The following is a 20,391-nucleotide window of genomic DNA, read 5'->3' as shown; positions in this document are numbered from 1 at the left end:
TTATTCTTTTTCCTTAGAGATATTTCCTAGAGTTTGATACTCTATTTAAGCCTTTGCTTGTGACATTTGAGTTCTTCTTAGTATTCCTAAGAGTATTTCTTAGTACTCCTATTATTTCCAACACCATCATCTTCACCCAAATTACTTTCCAGGCTGCATAGATTAAATTCTTTTTTCCTCGAGAATCTGATTACTTAAGCCCTTTCTGTTCTGTCTCTTCAATTGGAAAAATCATCTAAAATACATACAAAAAATATTAGTGGATTAAGTCTATCCTGTGTTTAGTTAAAATACTGTTCATTCACTTTAAATAATTCTCTAAAGAACTTTACCTTTGTAAAATTAAAATTAGTATGCTTTAGCAAGGTTAATAAACAATTTTAATCACAAGTGAACTCAAGGTAGGTCAAAGCCACTCTTTTTAGAAAGAGTACACAGATATGCTCTTGTTGAATGTCTAACAAGAATAGTAAAACAAAAGACAAAACACAACAAAAGAAAGACTTAAGTAGTCAAGAAAAGATACTAGTGCATTTTAGAATTGGACTAACTCTTACAGTGCCACTGAGTCTACCATTCTGGAACAGAATCAAGAACCAAGAAATAAAGTGATCTTTGAATAGCTGACAAAAATTTTAGTCACTTAATGATGGGAAAAACAGAGAGGACTGGTTACAAAAGCCATCTTAACAATGGGATTGGAGCTAACATTTAGGTTGATTAATTAATTATGCAACTAGATCTAGCCTTAAAACATCTAGATTACACATTGGGCATCCCTTCCCTCAATAGGCTATTAATTTCACATTCTCTACTAGTAAGAATAAAACAAGTCATCAGCAGGATAAAAAATGCTGAAAGACTTCTAAGAACTGATTCCAGTTCACAATTAGTAGAGTTAGAATCAGAATTTGAGAATAAAAAATGATGCTCATTTGACCAAAATCATGATTAATATCTATGTATTTAAGTTTATGTGAAGAAAATCTGTAATCAGAATATTAGTGAGTTGTTTCTAGTAATTGAGCCACACAAGTCTAAATTGTGTCAGAAAGTGCACAGAATTAATACCAAGGAATTCTGGGGGAATCCGGAAGTAGAAAACAAATGTATTAATATTAAAAACGCTTCTTCAATGTATATGTTGCACAAATGAGAATACCTACTTTTGAAGACTGGCACAGTCATCAAAACAGAGCTCTGCCTACAAGAAGAAAGCGTCGATCACGCCCAATTTCCAAGAACCTTCAATTAGTAATTTCAAAAATGATTATTGGGTATATTGTAAAAACATGACAAGATCCTCCTTCACTTTAAAAATTTAATTCACATGCTTCCTAGACTTCAGGAATCAGTAGCCATTAAAAAGTGGGGTGCTAGTTTGCTGTTACCGAACATTCTTGTCACATACATGGGAGGCTGTAACTGTGCAATGTAATACATAATTACTATTACGGGGCCAGCATTGTGTCACATTCTCTGCATGCACTGATCATACATAATTCTCTCGGCCTCAACCTGATGAGGTATTTACTACCTTTTCTCCCACGTAATGGGGGGAAAAAAGAATGAAGCAAACTATGTATGATTGTATAACTTAATTTCTTAATTTGAACCCAATCTGGTCGATTTTAGAATCAACGCTCTTAATCACTAGGGTAATTTGCTTGTGTGTGAGTGTGAGTGCGTATATATGTGTAGGAGCTACAGAGAAATAGAGGAGATAATGAATGTGGTACTTTTGTGCATATAATTTTTGTCCTGTATACAATTTTTTTCCCCTCAAGCAACTTCTAATCTCACATTTTCTCAGGAAGTGAGAATTTGCAAATGTAATTTTTTTTCCCCCTAAGAAAGGAAGGATTGACAAAAAGGTAAAAGTTAACTTTAGATTATCAAGAATGTCTCACTGGTCCTGAAGCCAAGCTACATGAGATGAAATTTAGGTCTAATCCTTTTTGAGGAAAGTCTCTCAAATATATTTAATCCTAGAGATTTCAGAGTAGCCTGCATCCATTTGTCGGTTCCACAATAAGGACTGTGTGTAGTCGTGTTACCATCAGACAGAATAGCAGAAATTACTGTATGTTTTATTAAAAGCCTATTTCTCTCTCTCTCTCTCTTTTTAATCTTAAACTCTAATTTAGCTGTTGTTCCCTTAGGTACAAAGTACACAGTTCATAATTCATTTGATATAAAATGTCAGTTTAGATTCTTGCCTGTCTTTGATAAATGAGAAAAAACATGTACATTTCAATTTCCTCAGTGCCAGAACTACCAGGAACAACCCCCTGTTGTGTTTCTCAAAGACCTCTGTGTTAAATTAAACATCAAGATTCCGAAACTGTGCGGGAGCTTTCCAAGACAGAGAGTACAAACACGTGAGACAGAGGGAGACAGCTAATGCCTTTCCTACCAGCAGAGTGATATCTCCCAGAGAGTGTCTTTGATCCACAAATTAGTCCTCACTTATAATTTAACCTACCACAACCGACCAGTCTGCTGTTTCCTTACACGTAGCTTTCAGAGGCAACTGCTGGAATCAGCAAGAAAAACACTCAGATGTTTGGAGATTGGTTCAAGTTTCAACCTAAATAGTGATAGCTTATTTTGTGCTCATTTTATATATCATGCTTTTGATTCTTTAAACAAATAGTCAGGCCCCCACTTCTGTGCCAGCAGATCTTCCCAGGGCACATACTCCTTTCCCTGTACCAAGACCCTGAGGATGGTCATGGGATGATGGAATCCCTTTTCAGATGAACAAGCTGAGGCATCGGGAGGAGATAACTCTCCTGAGGTCATGCAATCAACAAATGAAAATGCTGAGGAGAGTGGGTGGTGGTGAAGACAAAGGTCAGACAGTTGGACAGTCACCGTGGTCAGTGTGCTTCACGCACGCAGTCTACGAGTCACACTTCCTTGGTTTATAGAGTCCACCATGTGAACGAGATTCAAGCCTTTTTTTTTTGTTTTTTTGTGGACATACCCTCAACCTCAGACTTTCATGAGGAAAGGGCTCCTCCTTCCTGATGGCCCAGAAGACACAGATGGTCATCCCCGTGACCACTCCAGGGAACAAGTCCCCTACATGTTCACAGTGTTCACACTTCTGGGTTCTCCACTATTCCACTTGTGATTGTGTCCTCAGCTGACTAATGAGCTCTTAATCTGTTCATGAAAAACTGTTTTAGTATGGAGAGGAAAAAAACATGGGCTATTTTGTTCTCCTTCTTTCAATAATGTTTAAAAATTTTCCAAAATTAACATTAGTGGATAATTAAGACTCTTTACAAGAATGCAAATGATGGGGAGGAGGGTGTAGCTCAGTGGTAGAGTGCACGCTTAGCACACACAAGGTCCTGGGTTCAACCCTCAGCACCTCTATTAAAAATACATGAATAAATGAAATATATAATAAACATAATTATCCCCTCTCAAAAAAAGCTTTAAAATCTTCAGAAATTATTAAAAAAATGCAAATTATGTACAATCTGAACATCGTATCTATTCATTTCCTGAGACATATAGAAGGCATCAGCCCCCCAAAATTCAATTTTAATATTGGCCCAGAGAGAGGACAACTGAGTCATTCGCCATGTTGATGCCATTCTTACACACGAGTGATTTGGGTAAACGTATCTGCACAAATTCTAATAGGACTGCCTGTTGTACATCCGCACAAAAGCCTCCGTGACAGCAGTTCAAATCTGGACACTTGGATTTTCTGTTACCAGCCAAAGAGAGAAGTGTATATTATAACTTGTGTCGCTTGAGAGCTAAAAATTCAGAAAAAGAAATATTCTCAGACAAGTTGAAGGAGACTTTTCTTCTCAACAGATACATATGAGGTTATTTTAATATTTTCTTCTTCTACTTACAGAGTTTATCTTAGTTATAAATTCATGGGTGACTATGAAAGAAGTTGGTCAGAATACTTGATACAAGTAAGTATTTTATATCCACCCACTGGGAGAGCATGGTCTAACTGATTGGATTTTGCCACCCAGAGTGTGGACCGTATAATATTGCTTCTGCTTAGTGCTGCTTCGTAAGGCAGTAAAAACATCTGTTTCAACTGAATTTTCTTCCTCTTATTAGGCTGTAAACTTTGAGCATGTGGGTCATACAGCAAAGTGGGAAGGGCTCTCTAGTTCACTGGCAACAGGTTTGGAACACCTGCTGTTTCAGCCAAACAATACAACAAACAATACTCTTGAAACCATATTCAGCATGACTGTAGAGAGTCAAGCCATATCTTCAGAGCCTCGTTGACCCCTGGGGTCTGGAACCTGTGCTCCCTCCACTGAGAGAGGATACAACTGGTCAGTGGAAGGTGTTTTACACAACAAGGATGCAGTGGCTCAGATCCGGCTTCCTGCAGCCAGTCTCTAGGTGTGAAGATGGTCTCCGCCATTTACCAGTCGCATGACCTTAAGGAACTAGTTGCAAGACAATCTCTTTTCCTCAGCTCCCTCCTGTGTAAACAGGGATACAAACAGCCGTTTCCTCAAAGAATTTGTGATAAAAAAATGAGCTGATGTCCCTAAAACACACCTGCTCCTAGTTAAGTGCCACCTGAGTGTGAGTAATCACATCAAAGAAAATTCTTTTTATCAAATAAATGATTACCTGATCTTAATTTTCCTCTGGGCACCCGAAAAACTACTCCAGCCAACTTTGTGGAGCTGTATTTGTGGGCTTCTAGAAGGGCAAATCCTAAGGAGGAGGTCTGACAGCCAGCCAACCCTAGAATCCAGGATAAAGATGTAACTGACTTGAGAAAACACATTTCAAAATCCCACAGAGGCGGTGCAGCCACAAGAGGCTCATTAAGGAAGACTCCCCAGAGGGAGGAGACTCGGGGCTCAGTTACATGGAGTTGCTGGTAACAGATGTTCTGTGAAGAGACCGGAGAGCGGAGGAAACCCAGCTGACTGTCTTCACAGTGGGGCCAGTTAGCTGCCTCAGCGCACGACACACCACGCCTGCTGCCTTTCGCTTGTGCCACAGGTACACTCAGCATCCGGAACTGGTTACTCACGGTACCTCTCCCTGCCCTGTTCAGGGAGACTGAGCGACATGCTGGCTCCCTTCCACTGGGAAGGCGTCTGGCCCTGAGAATGGGGCTCCTGGAGTCAAAGACACACGGGGCGCAGGGGCCCACCCCACCTATCGCCCATAACTCTGTGCCCCAGTTGTAAGTGCAGCACGGAGTCATAGATAAGATCACGTAATATTTTTGATTTGAAGGTATTTTAAAGATGACCTAGCTCAGTGGTTTTCAAACTTGGGCATGCACTCGAACAACCCGAGGTTTGCGGGGGCGGGGGTTGCACAATTAATTAATAATCAAGAATATCATAGTGGCTGTTTGCCCACTGTTGTCACAATATATTCTTCATTAAGTGTTGACAGAACTTTTAGACTCTAGGTGATCTCTATCTCTTTATAGCAATATGGTAAGGATCTTCTTGAAGCTGTCAATGAAAATAGATTGGAAATACGGTCTTTATGTAGCTAAGACATATTAAGAACTTGTCTGACTTTTGTAGAAGTATTTATGCAGACAGGTAAATGCTCATAGAATTTTGTGCAAGTCATAGATTCGATCTATGATAACAAAGGAAAAAGAAGAGAGTAAGATATTATTTTTTTAAAAAAAGCAAAAATTTCTTTAGGGCACTATAAGAATTCAAATAAAACTTCAAGTTGCTTTCAAACTGTAGAGCCAGGCAGACAGACGGGATTTTTTCAACCTTAAAGTTATAGATAAACCTTTATTCCAAGATAAAAAAAACAGAAAGGAGAATTGTACTTATTCTTTTCAAAAATACGATTTTTCAATATCAATGGAACTTAAAGAGATAGTATTTCCTACCCCTCTCCCCTGGTAAAGTAGAAGAAGTGTGATTAACTTTTTTTTTTTCTTTTGCTCTCTCTCTTGCCCCAGGATGCTCTAAAGACAGCACTTAATTGTATGTGAGGGCCTGTGTGTTTCTACAAAAGCCACACGAGAGTATGCAAATGTGGGAGGCTGGCAGTCCTCTGCTGGAGGCTTGTTGAGTCCATGGTAAGCACACTTCAAAGTCCCCTCCCAGTCTTCTCCAAGGCTCAGAAGTTAGTCCCTTTCTAAAATGTTTTTATAAGCGGGAAGTTCATTGTCAAGATGGTGAATACAGAAAGTGAGGAAAAATTCACAAACTTTAAAACAGGAATGAATCCATCTCTTTGGCTTATGTAATTTTACACACACACACACACACACACACACACACACACACACACACACAGAGCAGGGTAAATAAACTGTCAATTCTAAGAAGGTAAAGGTTTTCATAAAAGGATTTGAAAGCATGTTTAAGACAGTTATAAATGCTTGGGTTTTACTCTCATACTTGGCAGAAAGCACAAGTTAAACTAAATGGCCTGCTATGTGTTTTCAAGAGCACACTATTTTATTAAGAATTTAAATACTTTTTATTCACTGAATTTGCCTGCCTTATTACTTTGAATGGGTTGATTTTTCCAAGGGAAAAAGAGCAGCACATTTGGAAGACACACACAGAAGTAAAGCTATTCTAAAGATTCATATGAACGGGATGTGATATAAATCATGTAGCTTTTAATATGCTGAAGGTAAAGACAAACCATGTGTTTATGCAGTCGAATGCTGCTGTTTTAAAGAACGCTGTTCCTCATAATCCTGTATCTTCATTGTGGCTTTTACCCTCTTTCCTTCTATTCTCTGAAGAAGGTAATATACCATCTTAGCCTTTTGTTTATTTCAATTTCTAACCTATATCTTAGTATTTTTTTTAATTTCTATTCCATTGCATTCTTTCCATTTTTAAGTATCTCATGGCCACTTGCAGCTTGAAGTTTCAGCTTACATCTTACACATAAATCAAAGTGGATTCAGTGTGGATGAAAAATACAAAACACGCTGAGGGGCTCTAAATCTGTACACTACACGCAAACTTTTACATTTTTGAGGAATATTAAGTTCATTTTAAAAAAACCCCAAAATAGCATCTTGATATTGTACCGAACAGATTTTAAAAGGCATAGCAATATTTTATAGTTCTCATTGCTGTAGGAAAGTGTAAGATAAAATTAAGCTTGAATTTGCAACTTTTATTTATTTATTTATTTATTCATTCATTCATTCATTCATTCATTCATTCATTCATTCATTCACTGGCTTATCCCTGGTTTTTGACCTTCTAATTGCTCCTAAGTCTCTTAGCCATCCCGCCATAAAATGATACCATCCCCCCTACGGTTGGTCCATAGCACTACCTAGAGCCTGCTCCTCTTAGGTCTTAGGGTTTTCAGGTGAGATGAGAAAAAAAGGAAAGAAAACTCAGTTCTTTCCTTTAGAAACTGAAGGAGAAAGATAAGTTCACTGAGCAAGTCCTGCCGAAAGTCTCAGACTTAGCTGACTTCCAAATCAATTGAGGGCTATCCTCGATGATGTGGGCAGAGCTGTTAACACTTAGCTTAAGAGAAGGATTTGATAGTCCTGTCCTACCCCTCCTGCAAAAGAGCCGAGGTTAGACTGCTCCAAGGGCAGATCAACATTCTGCTTCCTTTAAAGCATGTCCTTTTCCTTTTTCCGGTGCTTAATAGGTAATCTCTGGACCTATCTACCCTTAACTGCCTTGCTAGGTCCATAAAAAAAAATTTCCAGGTATTCTGCAACATACCAAGATGGATAGTCATCCAGTTCAAAGACAAAATTTTATGGCCACCAGTAGACTTAGGTGCCCTTTCCCAAACTGACAACTCCTACAATCATGAGAAATGATAAAGAGCAGGTGTATTAATTACTAAATTTTGAGGTGGATTTGGTTACACAGTAACAGATAACTGAAAGAGAATTCCAGTCTTTTATGATCTAAAAGAAAATTAATAGTTCAATCCACAAAAAAATCAGTGGGGAATATATCATTTTTTAAGCAATATTATTAGGCAAAAATTATGTTACATTTTAAGAAGCAAACATTTCACTGAGTTATTCAAATGTATACTGTCTGAACAACTATGATGCTTTCCTAGTTAGTGAAAAATGAAATAAACTTTCAATCCGAAGATTCAACTTTTTAAAATATATATTTGAGGAAAATTAGAAAAAGGTGAACAAAATATTTTGCAAAAAATTCAAATTCCTTTCTTTTGGCTAGCATTAACAAGATTATAAAAGCATGTATTTATGAATAAAAATATACATGCAGTGGAATGAAAAATAATCACAAAAATAGTATTTAATAAGTAGCTCAGTTTGAATAAAGAGAAATCTATTAAGAAAAAATGTGCTGCTTTTCTGCCCATAGAAATCCCAAGATAAGAAATGACAGTTTGATGTAAAAATCACTTGAAAATTACGATCTAGAGGTCATGGAGGGAGATAATTTAAGCTATTTCCAAAGGAAAATCACTTCTCATCCTTCCTGCTTCATCATTCAATACACATCACCACCACACCTGAGCAGGGATACTGGTCTGGTCATATTTATGTCAATACTCTAAGGGGTAAATGTAGGAAGGAATAGAGATTTAACAGGACAAAATTGTCTTGGTCTCCCCAGCACGTGTAAAAGACTGATTTTCACCTGCCTTCTCTCTCTAGGGCATTTTCCAGCCTTCAGAGGTACAAGGGTTCTGCACACTCGACTCCAGTGTGTGCGCTGGGGTGGGGGTTGTTTCCTCCGTGCCACTAAGCAATGCTCTGGCACTAACTGGGTGTCTCATAATTCAACTCAATTCTGACACTGTCTACCGGGAGATGGCATCAGATTCCATGGGTTAAGGTTTTCATCCCACAGACTGCCCATTTCCAGCCCCACTCCCTCCTCACCATCTCAGATGTCACTCACAAGCCTACACCATCACCTGTGCTTCTGACCAAAATGAAGATCTTGGTACAAATTCAATGTTCCAATGATCCTCCCAACTCAGGATGCCAGAAACAAGTCAAGGTTGTTACCTGTACTTCTGACCAACCGGCTATAAATCAGAGGTTCCCCCGATTCCCTTTTTGGGTTCTGCTAATTCGCTTGAGTGGCTCACAGAACTCAGGAAACCCGTTAATGCACTAGATTATCAGTTTATTACAAAGGCTACAACTCAGAATAGCCAGATGGAAGAGAGGCCTACGGCAAGGATGTGGGTAGTGGTACGGAGCTTCAATGCCCTCTCTCAACTAGCCACTCTCCCTAAATCTCCATGTGTTCACCAACCTGGAAGCTATCTGAACCCCATCCTTTTGGGTTTTCATGGAGACTTTATTACCTAGGCAGGCCTGCTTAAATCATCAGCCACTAGTGACTGAACTCAGTCTCAAGTCCCTCTCCCTTCCCAAGAGGTCAGTTGTGGGTGGGACTGAAAGTTCCAACCTTCTAATCACCTGGTTGGCCCCACTGGCAACCAGTCCCCATCCTTAGGTGCTTTCTCAAGGTCACCTTATTAACATCACAAAAGACACTCTGATAGCTCTCTTTGCTTAGGAAACTCCAAGGGATTTAGGAGCTCTGTGCCAGAAACAGGGACAAAGACCAAATATACATTTCTCATTATAAATCACAGTATCACAAGAGGCCAAAAAAAAAGTCTCAGTAGGAAAATAGCACAAAGAAAGTAGCAAGCACAAATATTTATCAAGACGGCGCTGTGCTAAGCACGGTACATAACATTGTGTTGTTTAACCCCCTACCAGCTGGTAATTATCATCAAGCCCGTTTAATGGATGAACAAACTCAGGCTCAGATATATTTGTGGATTTGCTCACAGTCACTCAGCCAGGGAGTGAAAGAAGGGTGAAATCTAGGTTTGTAGGATTCCAAAGTCTATGCTTTTACAACGTGTCTACGTATTAATTCCAAATGGATTCCACTCCTTTACTTTTATCCGTGTTTTGGGTTGGGGGGAGGTCAAAACAAGGAGAGAGAAATTAAAATAAACTCTAAAATGAACCACTCACAACCACTTTGCCTTTCTCAGCACCAGCTTTGCTAATATCGCATCTTTGGAAAAGGAATACATTCCTCAAGCTTCGTATTTTTATGAAGTCTATAGATTATAATAATTCTCATCAATTTTAAGGTATACATGACAAATTATTTCCTGTCATAGAAAACTGGATTAAGTTCACAAACTAAGGTGGCTCTGAGCTCCTTTCACTGTTAAAATAAAGCAGTTCTGAAAAAGATAAATAGAATAAAATTATTTCTATCGGAAAAATAGAAAACTTTCAGAAAAAATCTGTTTCTAGCTCGTCAGTATGGAATTTGTCACTAATCATTTTAAACTATGCCCTTTTATGCTTCTTCTGTCTCTTTTAGCTTTCGGAGTAGTTCTTTGATGTAACAAAGACAGTTTCAGACAAGATTTCAGTTCATCTGGAAAAAAAGGTTTAAGTCTGGAGGCAAAATGCAGTGTATTTAAAATTTATATACTCCATAATGCCTTTGTTCTGCACCTGAAGATCCTGCAAAACTTCTAAGCTCCTTTGCCTTCCTCCTCTAAGCTCATTTGTTCTTCCTTTGCTTATTATCATGCAGGGTGGCTTTAACTGGTGGTTCCATGGTTTAACTACATGCAGAGTCATGGCTGACCCTTTCTGATCAATTGCCAATCCATACAGGTTTGACTGATAAAAGAGCCAATTAGATTTAAGCAAATTAAGGGACATCACCAATGTCAACCACTTATTAAACTGAATGCTGAATTCTGTGCATACAAAACACTAATGCACTGAGCCCCATTAAGAGTTGAAATCCTAACCCCATTAGTAACTCCAGACCTTGAAGGGGTAAAGAGCATAAGAAAGTTTCATATTTATGGATTAACATTTGGATTCCATTTTTATTTTTTTAATTCTTTTCCTACAACTCTTGAACTTGCACTCTAATGTTATTCAAGAGCTCAGATTAAAAATATTCATTTCTAAGAGTATCGTAGTGGTAAATATGAGCATTATGTTTTTACAAACAACCTAAAAATGTAGTAATTGTAGTGATACAAAAGCCTGAGTACCCACAAGTGGGTAAGAATATGCTTCATAATTGAAGGGAAAAAAAAACCAAAACAAAACACCAGACTCCGCCAGTTGACTAAATAATACTTCAAATGAATTTTTAAATTTAAAAATGTGTGCTAGTTGGGATTTGCCACTGTCCATCCACTTGTGGAGCTGTTGGTCTCATGATCTCATTTATCTAATTTCTCTTCAAAATTTATCTTCATTTATCTTCAAAATAACTTGTATTTATCAGATTGTTTAATCATATTTTTCTTTTACTTTCTTTGGTCAAAGTTAAGAGTTTTATTTTATTTTATTTTGGGGGGAAGTAATTTGGTTTTTAAAATTTATTTATCTTTAATGGAAATACTGGGGATTGAAACCAGGACCTTGTGCATGCTAGGTACGCACTCTGCCACTGAGCTATAGTCTCCCCACTACAAGAGTTTTATTTTTTAAATAAGATTAAATTTATTAAACAAGAACTTCAATGAAATAAGGAGGATCTGAATGCGCAAACAAGGGTTTGAAATTAGATATTGTTGGACTTTTGTTTCCCAGCTTTATTGAGGTGTAATTGGCATGCACAAAACTGCACATCAATCATAATTCTTCTCATCAGAAAAATAGAGAAAGCTAGTATCAAATTAGGCATTTCATAACCATTCGCTAAGAGATAAGGTACCAGGGTAAATTCTTTGTGCTAAGTCCCCTTACCTCTCCCTTCCAAATTCCTATGTAAACCACTTCTGTTTTCCTATGTTTACCTAAGTAAAGTAACTACAATAGTGAAGGAAGGAAGCAGAGATGCATTAGTGCAACGTGAGAATAATTCTTACTTCCAATGTTCCTGCCCTCCTTACAGTCTGGGCTCCCGACTACATCTGCATAGCCACAACGTTTCTGCGCCAGACAACAGTGTACAGAGGCGGCCACAGTTCCCACAGCTGGCTACCGTACGAGGTTGCTCAGGTAGAAGACGAGGCCTGAGTCAGGCCCAAGCAATGATAAGCTTACAATTTAAAGCTGGTAACTAGCTATCCTGACTGATTTATTTATTTACTCACTCACCAAGTATTCATTGTGCACCCACCATGTGTTAGGTTTGGTCCAGGCACTGAAGATAAAAATGTGAACAAGAAACAGTCCCTGCTGCATAGGATCTTATAGCTAGTGATGGGGACAGTCAGAAACAGTCCCTGCTGCATAGGATCTTACAGCCAGTGATGGGGACAGTCAATATAATGTGACTGTACTCGGGGATACAGAAGGGCCCTATCTCAGCCTCGGTTGGTAAAAGATGACGTTCTGATGGATCGACTTTCAAAGTGAAACCTAAAAATTGAATAGGATTTGGCTAGATCAAGGGGTAGAGGAGGTTTTCCAGGGCACATTTGATAGCACACATTTGATAAAGGAAAAAAAATAAGCATTTCTGTTTTGCCCAAATTTTCTATTCTTACGTTTTTAAACTACACTGAAAAGAAAACACAGTTAAAGGTGTTATCGTTACAAATCTTGTGTAATTCCGCATCAAAAGATAGTAGAAATTCAACATCATCATAAAAGAGATCTAATATTGAAATCAAGGAAACAGCAATCACGATAACAATCCAAATATAATGGAAAAGTAAATAGCATATAGAATCTTCTCTGCTCATAAGTCGGTTTGCTTTCGTACATCGGTTCATTTATTATTCATTTCGGTATGAAACACAGTTCGCTGGACAAAGGCATGGAAGATTTCTTTAATAACTCTCAGTACTAATTTAATTCTACTTAAACACACATATTCTAGTGAATGCCACATGCTTTTCAGCATGATTTTATGTGTAAATCAGGATAATATGTTTTCAGATCATTAAGTAAAAGGAAGCATGAACTAAAACCTATTTAATCAATGAGGTATCACCTTTAAACTGCTACAAGGTCATAAAAAAGATAATTTCAAAGCTATAAGTTTTCTAATTGTAATCAACAACAATCTAATGATAAAAAAAAAAAAAGTACATCCTACTGGCTGTAATAAACTTGAGCAAATCATTGTCTGTCTTTGAAGACATTTTGTTTCCTCTTTTGGTGAAGGGCCATCTCCCAAATTCCGGATTTCTGAGTACACAGAGTGAATGACTGCAGTGTGCCCAGAGCGAAGGCCTTCGGAGCCTTATGTTAACGACACGGATAAGCATCCACAGAGCGGAGATGAAGATAAGACTCAGCACTTGACTTCTGTCCTGCTGTACCACCATGAAACAATATTTAGTTTCTTCCTGTTCGCATACTATTAACCCTTCTACTAACCCACTGACTGATAGAGTCACACAGCATACACAGAGTTAGCAATGGGAGGCTGCTGTGTTTAACTGACTCATAGACACACACACCCCTATATGTTACAATCAGACCACACATTCCTAAACACATAAACAATGAATTAAATGTACAATTAATTAAATTTACAAAACAATTAAATTGTTTTATGAGTACCATGTAAATTCCTGTAAATTGCAAACTATCCAAATCAGAGTAAATACCAGAAAATGAATACGTAACTCAAATACTCCACATATTCTGTTAAGATGGCATTACTATGTAACTGAAAGAAATCTCCATTAAAGCACTAATCACTCTTCAATATCTAAATATGAATAAAGGACATTCCATAATACGGTATGGAGTCATCACAAATTGTTATCCCTTCCAGCATATTGGGTTACAGTAAAAACTGAAGATACAAATATTCAAGGTTTCTTTTTTTTTTTTAATTTTGTTTTTTAGCTTTTTTGGTCTCAATGCTTAAACAGGCACCAACCTGAATTCAATTTCCTTTTTTAATATCCGTTCATAAATACGCAACAGAGTTGATCAGCCCCCAAACTCTCTTTCAAGCGTTCTTTTCTTAAACAATGTGGCTTCCGCCATTTAAGAGTTGCAAGCATTTTGGTAAATATCCATTCATTAATTCTTATAACGTCACAAAGGGTAGATAATGGCGAGCGGCTTTTATGACACAGCAGGTGATGGACTTTTTTCCTTGGAGGAGGGTTTCCATGCAAACTGTGGATTAATGCTCACTGTCCTCCGATGATGAGCCCTTCGCTGCTCTTACCAACTTTCTGACAGGAGAGGGATCTATCTAGCCCTGCAGATCACTCTGAACAAGACAGTGTGACATTACCCTTTAGCACAGAACACACCCGCTCCTAAAGTTGGGCTGCAAGTGGACACTGGGTGTCCTGGGTCCTTTTCCTCTGCTATTTTCAGAAAACACACATTTCTAAATACTCAGCTGAGAATCAGGGCCTCATTATTTTGAGGCATGCTTTCCGTTCCAGGGCTGTACATATCAATCTAAGAGAGTTTTCTTCCTAGTAATTAGTTTCCATAAACAGTTAAAACAAGGGTGGATCAAAACAATAATTCTGAGTAAGTTAAGTCCATCTTTTTCATAGAAATAGTTAAAACAAAGACAGCCAGACTATTATCACATTCCACATATGGAAATGACACCATTGAATCCTAATCATTAGGGCATAGTGGTTTTCCCGTGGTGTGAGTAATTTTTCTATTCTATTACCTTCACTTTGCCCTTTTTTGGTCAAATTGAAGGGTTAGATATACATCTAAACTAGTTCTCCAAAAAGAACCAGGAATGAGAACCACTTGTATGAGAAAATTAAAGCTCAAATTGAAAATACAAATTTTGAAAGTAAATGAAGTCTCAGACAAAAAAGAGCATTTCCCGATCTCCCTAACAGGCATAAAGCAAGAGGTATGTGTGTATACACACGCATACATGCAAACACAGTGCAGGATGAAAGTGGTCTCAGAAAAACAACATCAATAAAAGGGGCTCAATGAGACAACAGCCCGAACAACCAGAAATAAAGGTGAGACTCTAAGCTCTCCAAAACATTAATTCGAACAATAAACAAGGTGCTCAGTGGAGACAATTCTAGGGCATTTATATTCATTTAGACAGCCAATGCGGTTCATAGACTTACCTCCTGGTGGCATTGCAATCATTACAGGGTCACTTATCAAGCTGCCTTGGCTATTTGACGCATTCACTTGTACACTATAGTTAGTAAAAGGAACCAGTCCATCAATGGGCACCCACAGGTTGGTCTCTTCACTGCTGTGCATGATTTGCGTGCCGTTCAGAAGAGTATAGTTATCACCTGCTGATTAAAAAAGAAAACTATTTAAATTAGTGAATACTTAAGGATTCTTTCCTGCTATTTGAATATTTCCTTGGGTTTCTAAATATACAGAATGGTATAGCAACACCATGAAATATACAAAACTGTACAGAAATACCATGAAGTACACAGAACTACAAAGCAGTATCATAGGAGGCTGTACAAGTGCTACTATCAGTATGCATGCTTTTATTTTACTATGTTGTGAACAAAATTTATCTGAGTTAATATTCTGTTCTCTAATCTATTCAGCACAGAGCTCAAAATAACTGGCCTGATATTCGAAGATAGTATGAAGCTTAATCACAAGCATCATGCATATAAGTACAACTACTAGCCAGATATAGAAAACAATCACTTAATGGAGTGTTTACAGTTGATTGAAGCATTTTTTTGTTTTGTTTTTGTTTCTGTTTTGCAATCCTTGAATTTTCTTTGGTGTGCGGACTGGAAGGAAACCACAGTCTTTTCCGCCAAACGGAATGATTCTGGATATAAATATCACACTCGCATGTGTGTCATACATTTTATTTATTATCAGTTGGGATATTTTCTGCTCATTTTGCTTAAGAGGTGAGTTGGCTGCTTTCTATCCAAGCAGAATTGGTCTCTTTAACTCAGAAGTGGTCAAAATATCCTGAAAAGCAATTAGGGATGGGAAGTAATGTGTCTACTTTGATCAGAAGATCTATTTTTTTAACTCTGTGAGAAAAATGCAGAGGCTGCCTCACTGTATAGAAGAATCATCTTCAATGTATCATTGCCAGACCCCAACACCACCATCCTTCCAAAACTTCAGCAAACCCATTCTCTGTCCAATAACAGTGTTTTATTTCCCTCTCCTACACAACTGGGTTACGTTCAAGGTTAGGAAGAGTCAGAAATTAGACAACATAAGAATAGGGCCATAACTGAAAATTCTGTTGTAATATTTATTTCACTTGCTACGTTAGATGTTTTCCTGAAAAGTTTACACAAGGCAAATTTTCCAAAATATTGCTTACTTTAGCAAAATTTAGCTATACTTAAAACATAGAAAAAAGAATGACTAAGAACAGTAATATTCATTTCAAATAGCCTTCTTCCTTTGCCAAAACACTTTTTACTATATGTAACTTCACTCTTTCTGCCTAAATGCTACAAATATAGGCAAATCAATAAAAAACACACATGATGTTGGACTTCAAGGGGAAAGCATATTTGTAAGATCTCTGGATACTGATGTAATATTTATTGATTAAATGTTTTAAAAAGTGAAAGATGGCCACCAAGAAAAGTGATCTTTCACTATATAGTTGACAAAATGTAATAGTTGCAGTATTTATAAAAATATTATATTTTTACACAGTTTAGTAGCAGAGTATCACGCAAAGGAAAGTACATAAATTTGGTGATCAGACAGTTCTGCATTTGCACCTGTCCTTGTCACTTGAGTAGCGTGCTCCTTGGAAATTACTTAATATTTCTGAACCTCAAGTTTTTCCTCTGTGAACAGGGAATAATACTCCTTTGACTACCATGTTATTATGTAGGTTCAGTAACATTTCTTTACAACAGATGTTCATCAATAGGAGCTGGGAATGTTACTGTTTCTGCTATAATCCACGCACCTGATACATTCTAGACACACATTTAGAACAAGCAAGTGATTAAGAGTTATACACTCTGTATTTTACTTTCTCAGTTACCTACCTACTCCAGTCTTCTCCACCTTCACCCAACAATGTATTATTAATCAAACCTCTGAGTTTTTTCAGTTAACTAAACAACACTGATCTCATTCACTACCACAGGGTCACTCATTGTTCCATTAGGTTGTACTTCAAACTCTAAAATTAATAAAGGTCAAATGATGAAAAGAAGACTTCATATCTAGTTAGGAGCATTTTCATCAAATGTTGGTAAGACAGATTAAAAACTTTAAAAATATACAACATTTAAAAAAAGATATTTATAATAACTTTGGGTTGGGGAACTTAGCTGAAAATTTTATTGCTGCAAAATACACAGGCAATTAAGTGTTTTTTCCATGAAGAGAAGAAATCCCTAGTTCGAGCAAGAATTTATTACTCTGAACTTGAAATTGGCACATCCAAAGGAGTGGTTTGTACCAAAGAGAATAAATGGTACTTATGGGCTAAAACATGGGACTAATAGCTTCTATTCATTTTCAGTAAAACAAGATAAAGATATATCCACAGCTTAAGAATTGCTTTAAGTTCCCCAAACGGAAGTAGTCACTGCAGATATATATGTGTAACACATACGAGCAAGAAACTCTGAAACCTGCGAAGTAGCCCTTGAAAGTAATTTCTCTACACGTTGAAAAGACATTTCCAAATTGTGCTTTCATAGGTTCTTCACATTCGGTCAACTTGATTTGACAGATTTTTGAGCTCCAACTGCATGCAGGAAGTAGACTTTGCTAGGTGCTGAGAATAAATACGCCCCAAATGAGTAAGGCACAGTTCTCGCACTTAGGAAACTTGGTTCAGATTAATATGAATCCCTGCTGACCACTGTCTAAGAAAAATTGCATTATCCACATCTGAAGATCTTCTCAAGTTCCCATAATGTCTAGCTCCTCGAAAGCATTTTCAGCTAGAGCTGAAATAACTACTGCTATTGTTAATGCCCAGCTGTAAAATTTCAAAAAGGTCAGGTTATCCTATGAGACCCAGGCAGATGCTCTATTACCTCCAAAGCAGTATAACTGCACATATCTCACAAAAGATGGCAAATTGTGGAACAACAATGAAAGTTACAAACATAAGCCAAGAGAACACAGTTTTACAAATTTCAAGCCAGGTACGGCTATAAGATCAATGAGTTAACATCCATGATAATAATATTGGTGGGTTTTTTTTTTTCCCCTTGTACTTTGTTTGTTTGTCTTTGAAGCAAATTTCTGGCTGTAAAACACTCTTGCTAGCTCTGAAAATAGCATGGCAGGGGGAAATATATTAAGTACCACTTTATTCTAAGTTTCCCAGATAACATTAATACATGGTAATTATACAATTAGTTGTAACATTAAGTTCTAGTTATAGAACAATGATTACTCAGTAATTATAAGAAGTATATAATTACTCAATAATTATGAGAAGGATGCAATTACATAACCATTTCGTTCAGCTCAGAAAAGAATGTGTACATCTCCAGGAAACATGCAGCTGAGTGAGTCTAATCATCTCTCACCTCTGCTCACACACAGCTCAATTCACAGACCCGGAGCAACTGACAGGATTTCAGCCCTCGATGAAACTCACAAATGTCCAGATTCAAAACCAAAACAGGATCCATTCTTCTTCCTCTCATTCCCCAGGCTCTTCCTCCTCTCATTCTCCCCACCCTTTCTTCCTTGCAACTTTACCAGTTTGGGCTCCCAGATATTGGGGGAAAAAATCTTACAAAAGCAGGTCCTCTGATCCCCCCTCTTAAGAGGGTTGTGCTTTACCACTTCTCACTGCATAAACTTTGTTTTCAGTGGGCTGGAAAATGCAGCCCTATTGGTTCAGCCTCAAGAATCAAGCTAGAAAGTGCTAAAATGATAAGCATTTCCTATCACAGGTGACCATTCCTGTCTAGCTGGCCTCAGCGCTGACCCTATTTGTGAGTATAAGTGGACGGTGCCGTCCCGGTTAAGATGCTGTGTTCTGGAACCACAGCTCCCCATCACTCACCCCCCGGCACTGTGACTTTGGAGTCCCCTCATCCGTCTTCTCTGGCTGTGCTCTGTGCCATCGAGCTTTAACTGGGGATTGCACTTAAACTCTTTGCACAATGGGATGGTCTATTCCTGTGTTCCAGGGCTCACCCATGTCAAAATCTCCTGGGGATACTTCACAAACATTCACACACCTGAGTTCCACCCCAGACCTACTGAAGGAGAGTATCACAGGGTACCAGAAATCACATGGTGATTCTTCTGAAGCATGCAGAACTCCTGATTTGGGGGCTATTTAATCTATGTTCAAGCTGGTCTTAAAGTAATGATCAAAATTCATTTCCTCTGCTTGCAAAAATAATTAGATCGCATTAGGCATCCTTATTAATGATGCATTGAGATTCTAGCTTTGGGCTGTAAAATGTTTACTCTATTAGTGAAACAATGCATCTTTAGACAATATAAAGCTACCTTTTAAACCAGACTGTCTTTACAGACTACAAAATCGAGTAAAGCTGTTCTATAAGAAAAATTCAAATATGTGTAAAAATAATTTTAAAATGAATAAACATTACTGTACACCTGAGAACAACCACCTAAGAATTTCTGAATTAAGTATGTCCTGCTCTCTCTGTCTCTCTCTCTCCCCTGAGGATGCAGAGGAAGGAAGGATTCTTTGTATATTGGCCAGTATCTTGCATCACAAGGAAAATACATGTTTTGTATAAATCATGTAACATTTTAAAACAAATTCCTAGATGCTGTTTTCAGATATTCCACATTCTAAAGCATTTCCAAAAAGGTTAATTCATTCAGTCCTAGTTTTCTATTTTATTGGAAGAAAACAAAGTGTTAAATGAAGAAACAAAGTTAAATCCCATAAAACCCAACAGATTTCACATGTAAGGAACTTCTTCAGTTTCAAACAGGAAGACCAACTAAAATGTTAACAACATGAATACCCATTTCTAAGGCTAAAATCTTACTTTTCATGTTCTTATTTGCTGAATAGGTAGATATTTTCTATGCAATTATTTCTTTAGCAATAACCAACGTAAATAGATATTTTCACATGTATGATTTGGAGATGCGTGAATGACTGCTGTTCCGGGAATGCCATCCTGTGGGGTTTCTCTAGACAGAAATAACATAAATGGGTATTCCTTCCCATTCTTGTCATAATCATTGTCACAAGAATTTTAATGCACCATATATTCCATAATTTTTTTTCCTCTGTGCTGTACTGCTCTGACCTTTTCAATATTCTATAATTTGACTGGCTGGCCATTTCAGTTCTCTCCTTTTTACAGCCTTATTAACTTGTGGGAAAGAGGTGAAATGAACAACCAATCAGAATACATAATACTGCAAAGGTCAGCGTAGTCTTGTAAGTATCATCACACACAGAAGGCCGTACGCTCGGCATTAACATCCTGATATCTTATTCATGTGACAGAGATTGTAACAAGAACGGAAAATGGCACAACATGAATCCATTC

At 37.6% G+C, this 20,391-nt stretch overlaps 1 protein-coding gene across 1 annotated transcript in view; it reads right to left on the bottom strand.

Annotated features, from left to right (window-relative positions):
- The window catches only part of USH2A (usherin), a 640,561-nt gene that overhangs the window by 244,067 nt on the left and 376,103 nt on the right, over positions 1–20,391 (bottom strand). Inside the window, exon 37 of the mRNA XM_032466772.1 lies at positions 15,028–15,207. Within this exon, the coding sequence (XP_032322663.1) occupies positions 15,028–15,207 (180 nt within the window). The remainder of the gene's footprint in view (positions 1–15,027; positions 15,208–20,391) is intronic.

Source organism: Camelus ferus, chromosome 23, assembly GCF_009834535.1.
Source record: "Camelus ferus isolate YT-003-E chromosome 23, BCGSAC_Cfer_1.0, whole genome shotgun sequence".
In the NCBI taxonomy this organism is placed as follows: Eukaryota; Metazoa; Chordata; class Mammalia; order Artiodactyla; family Camelidae; genus Camelus; species Camelus ferus.
The sequence above is the reverse complement of the archived record's forward strand: the minus strand, read 5'-3'. Positions and strand labels throughout refer to the sequence as shown.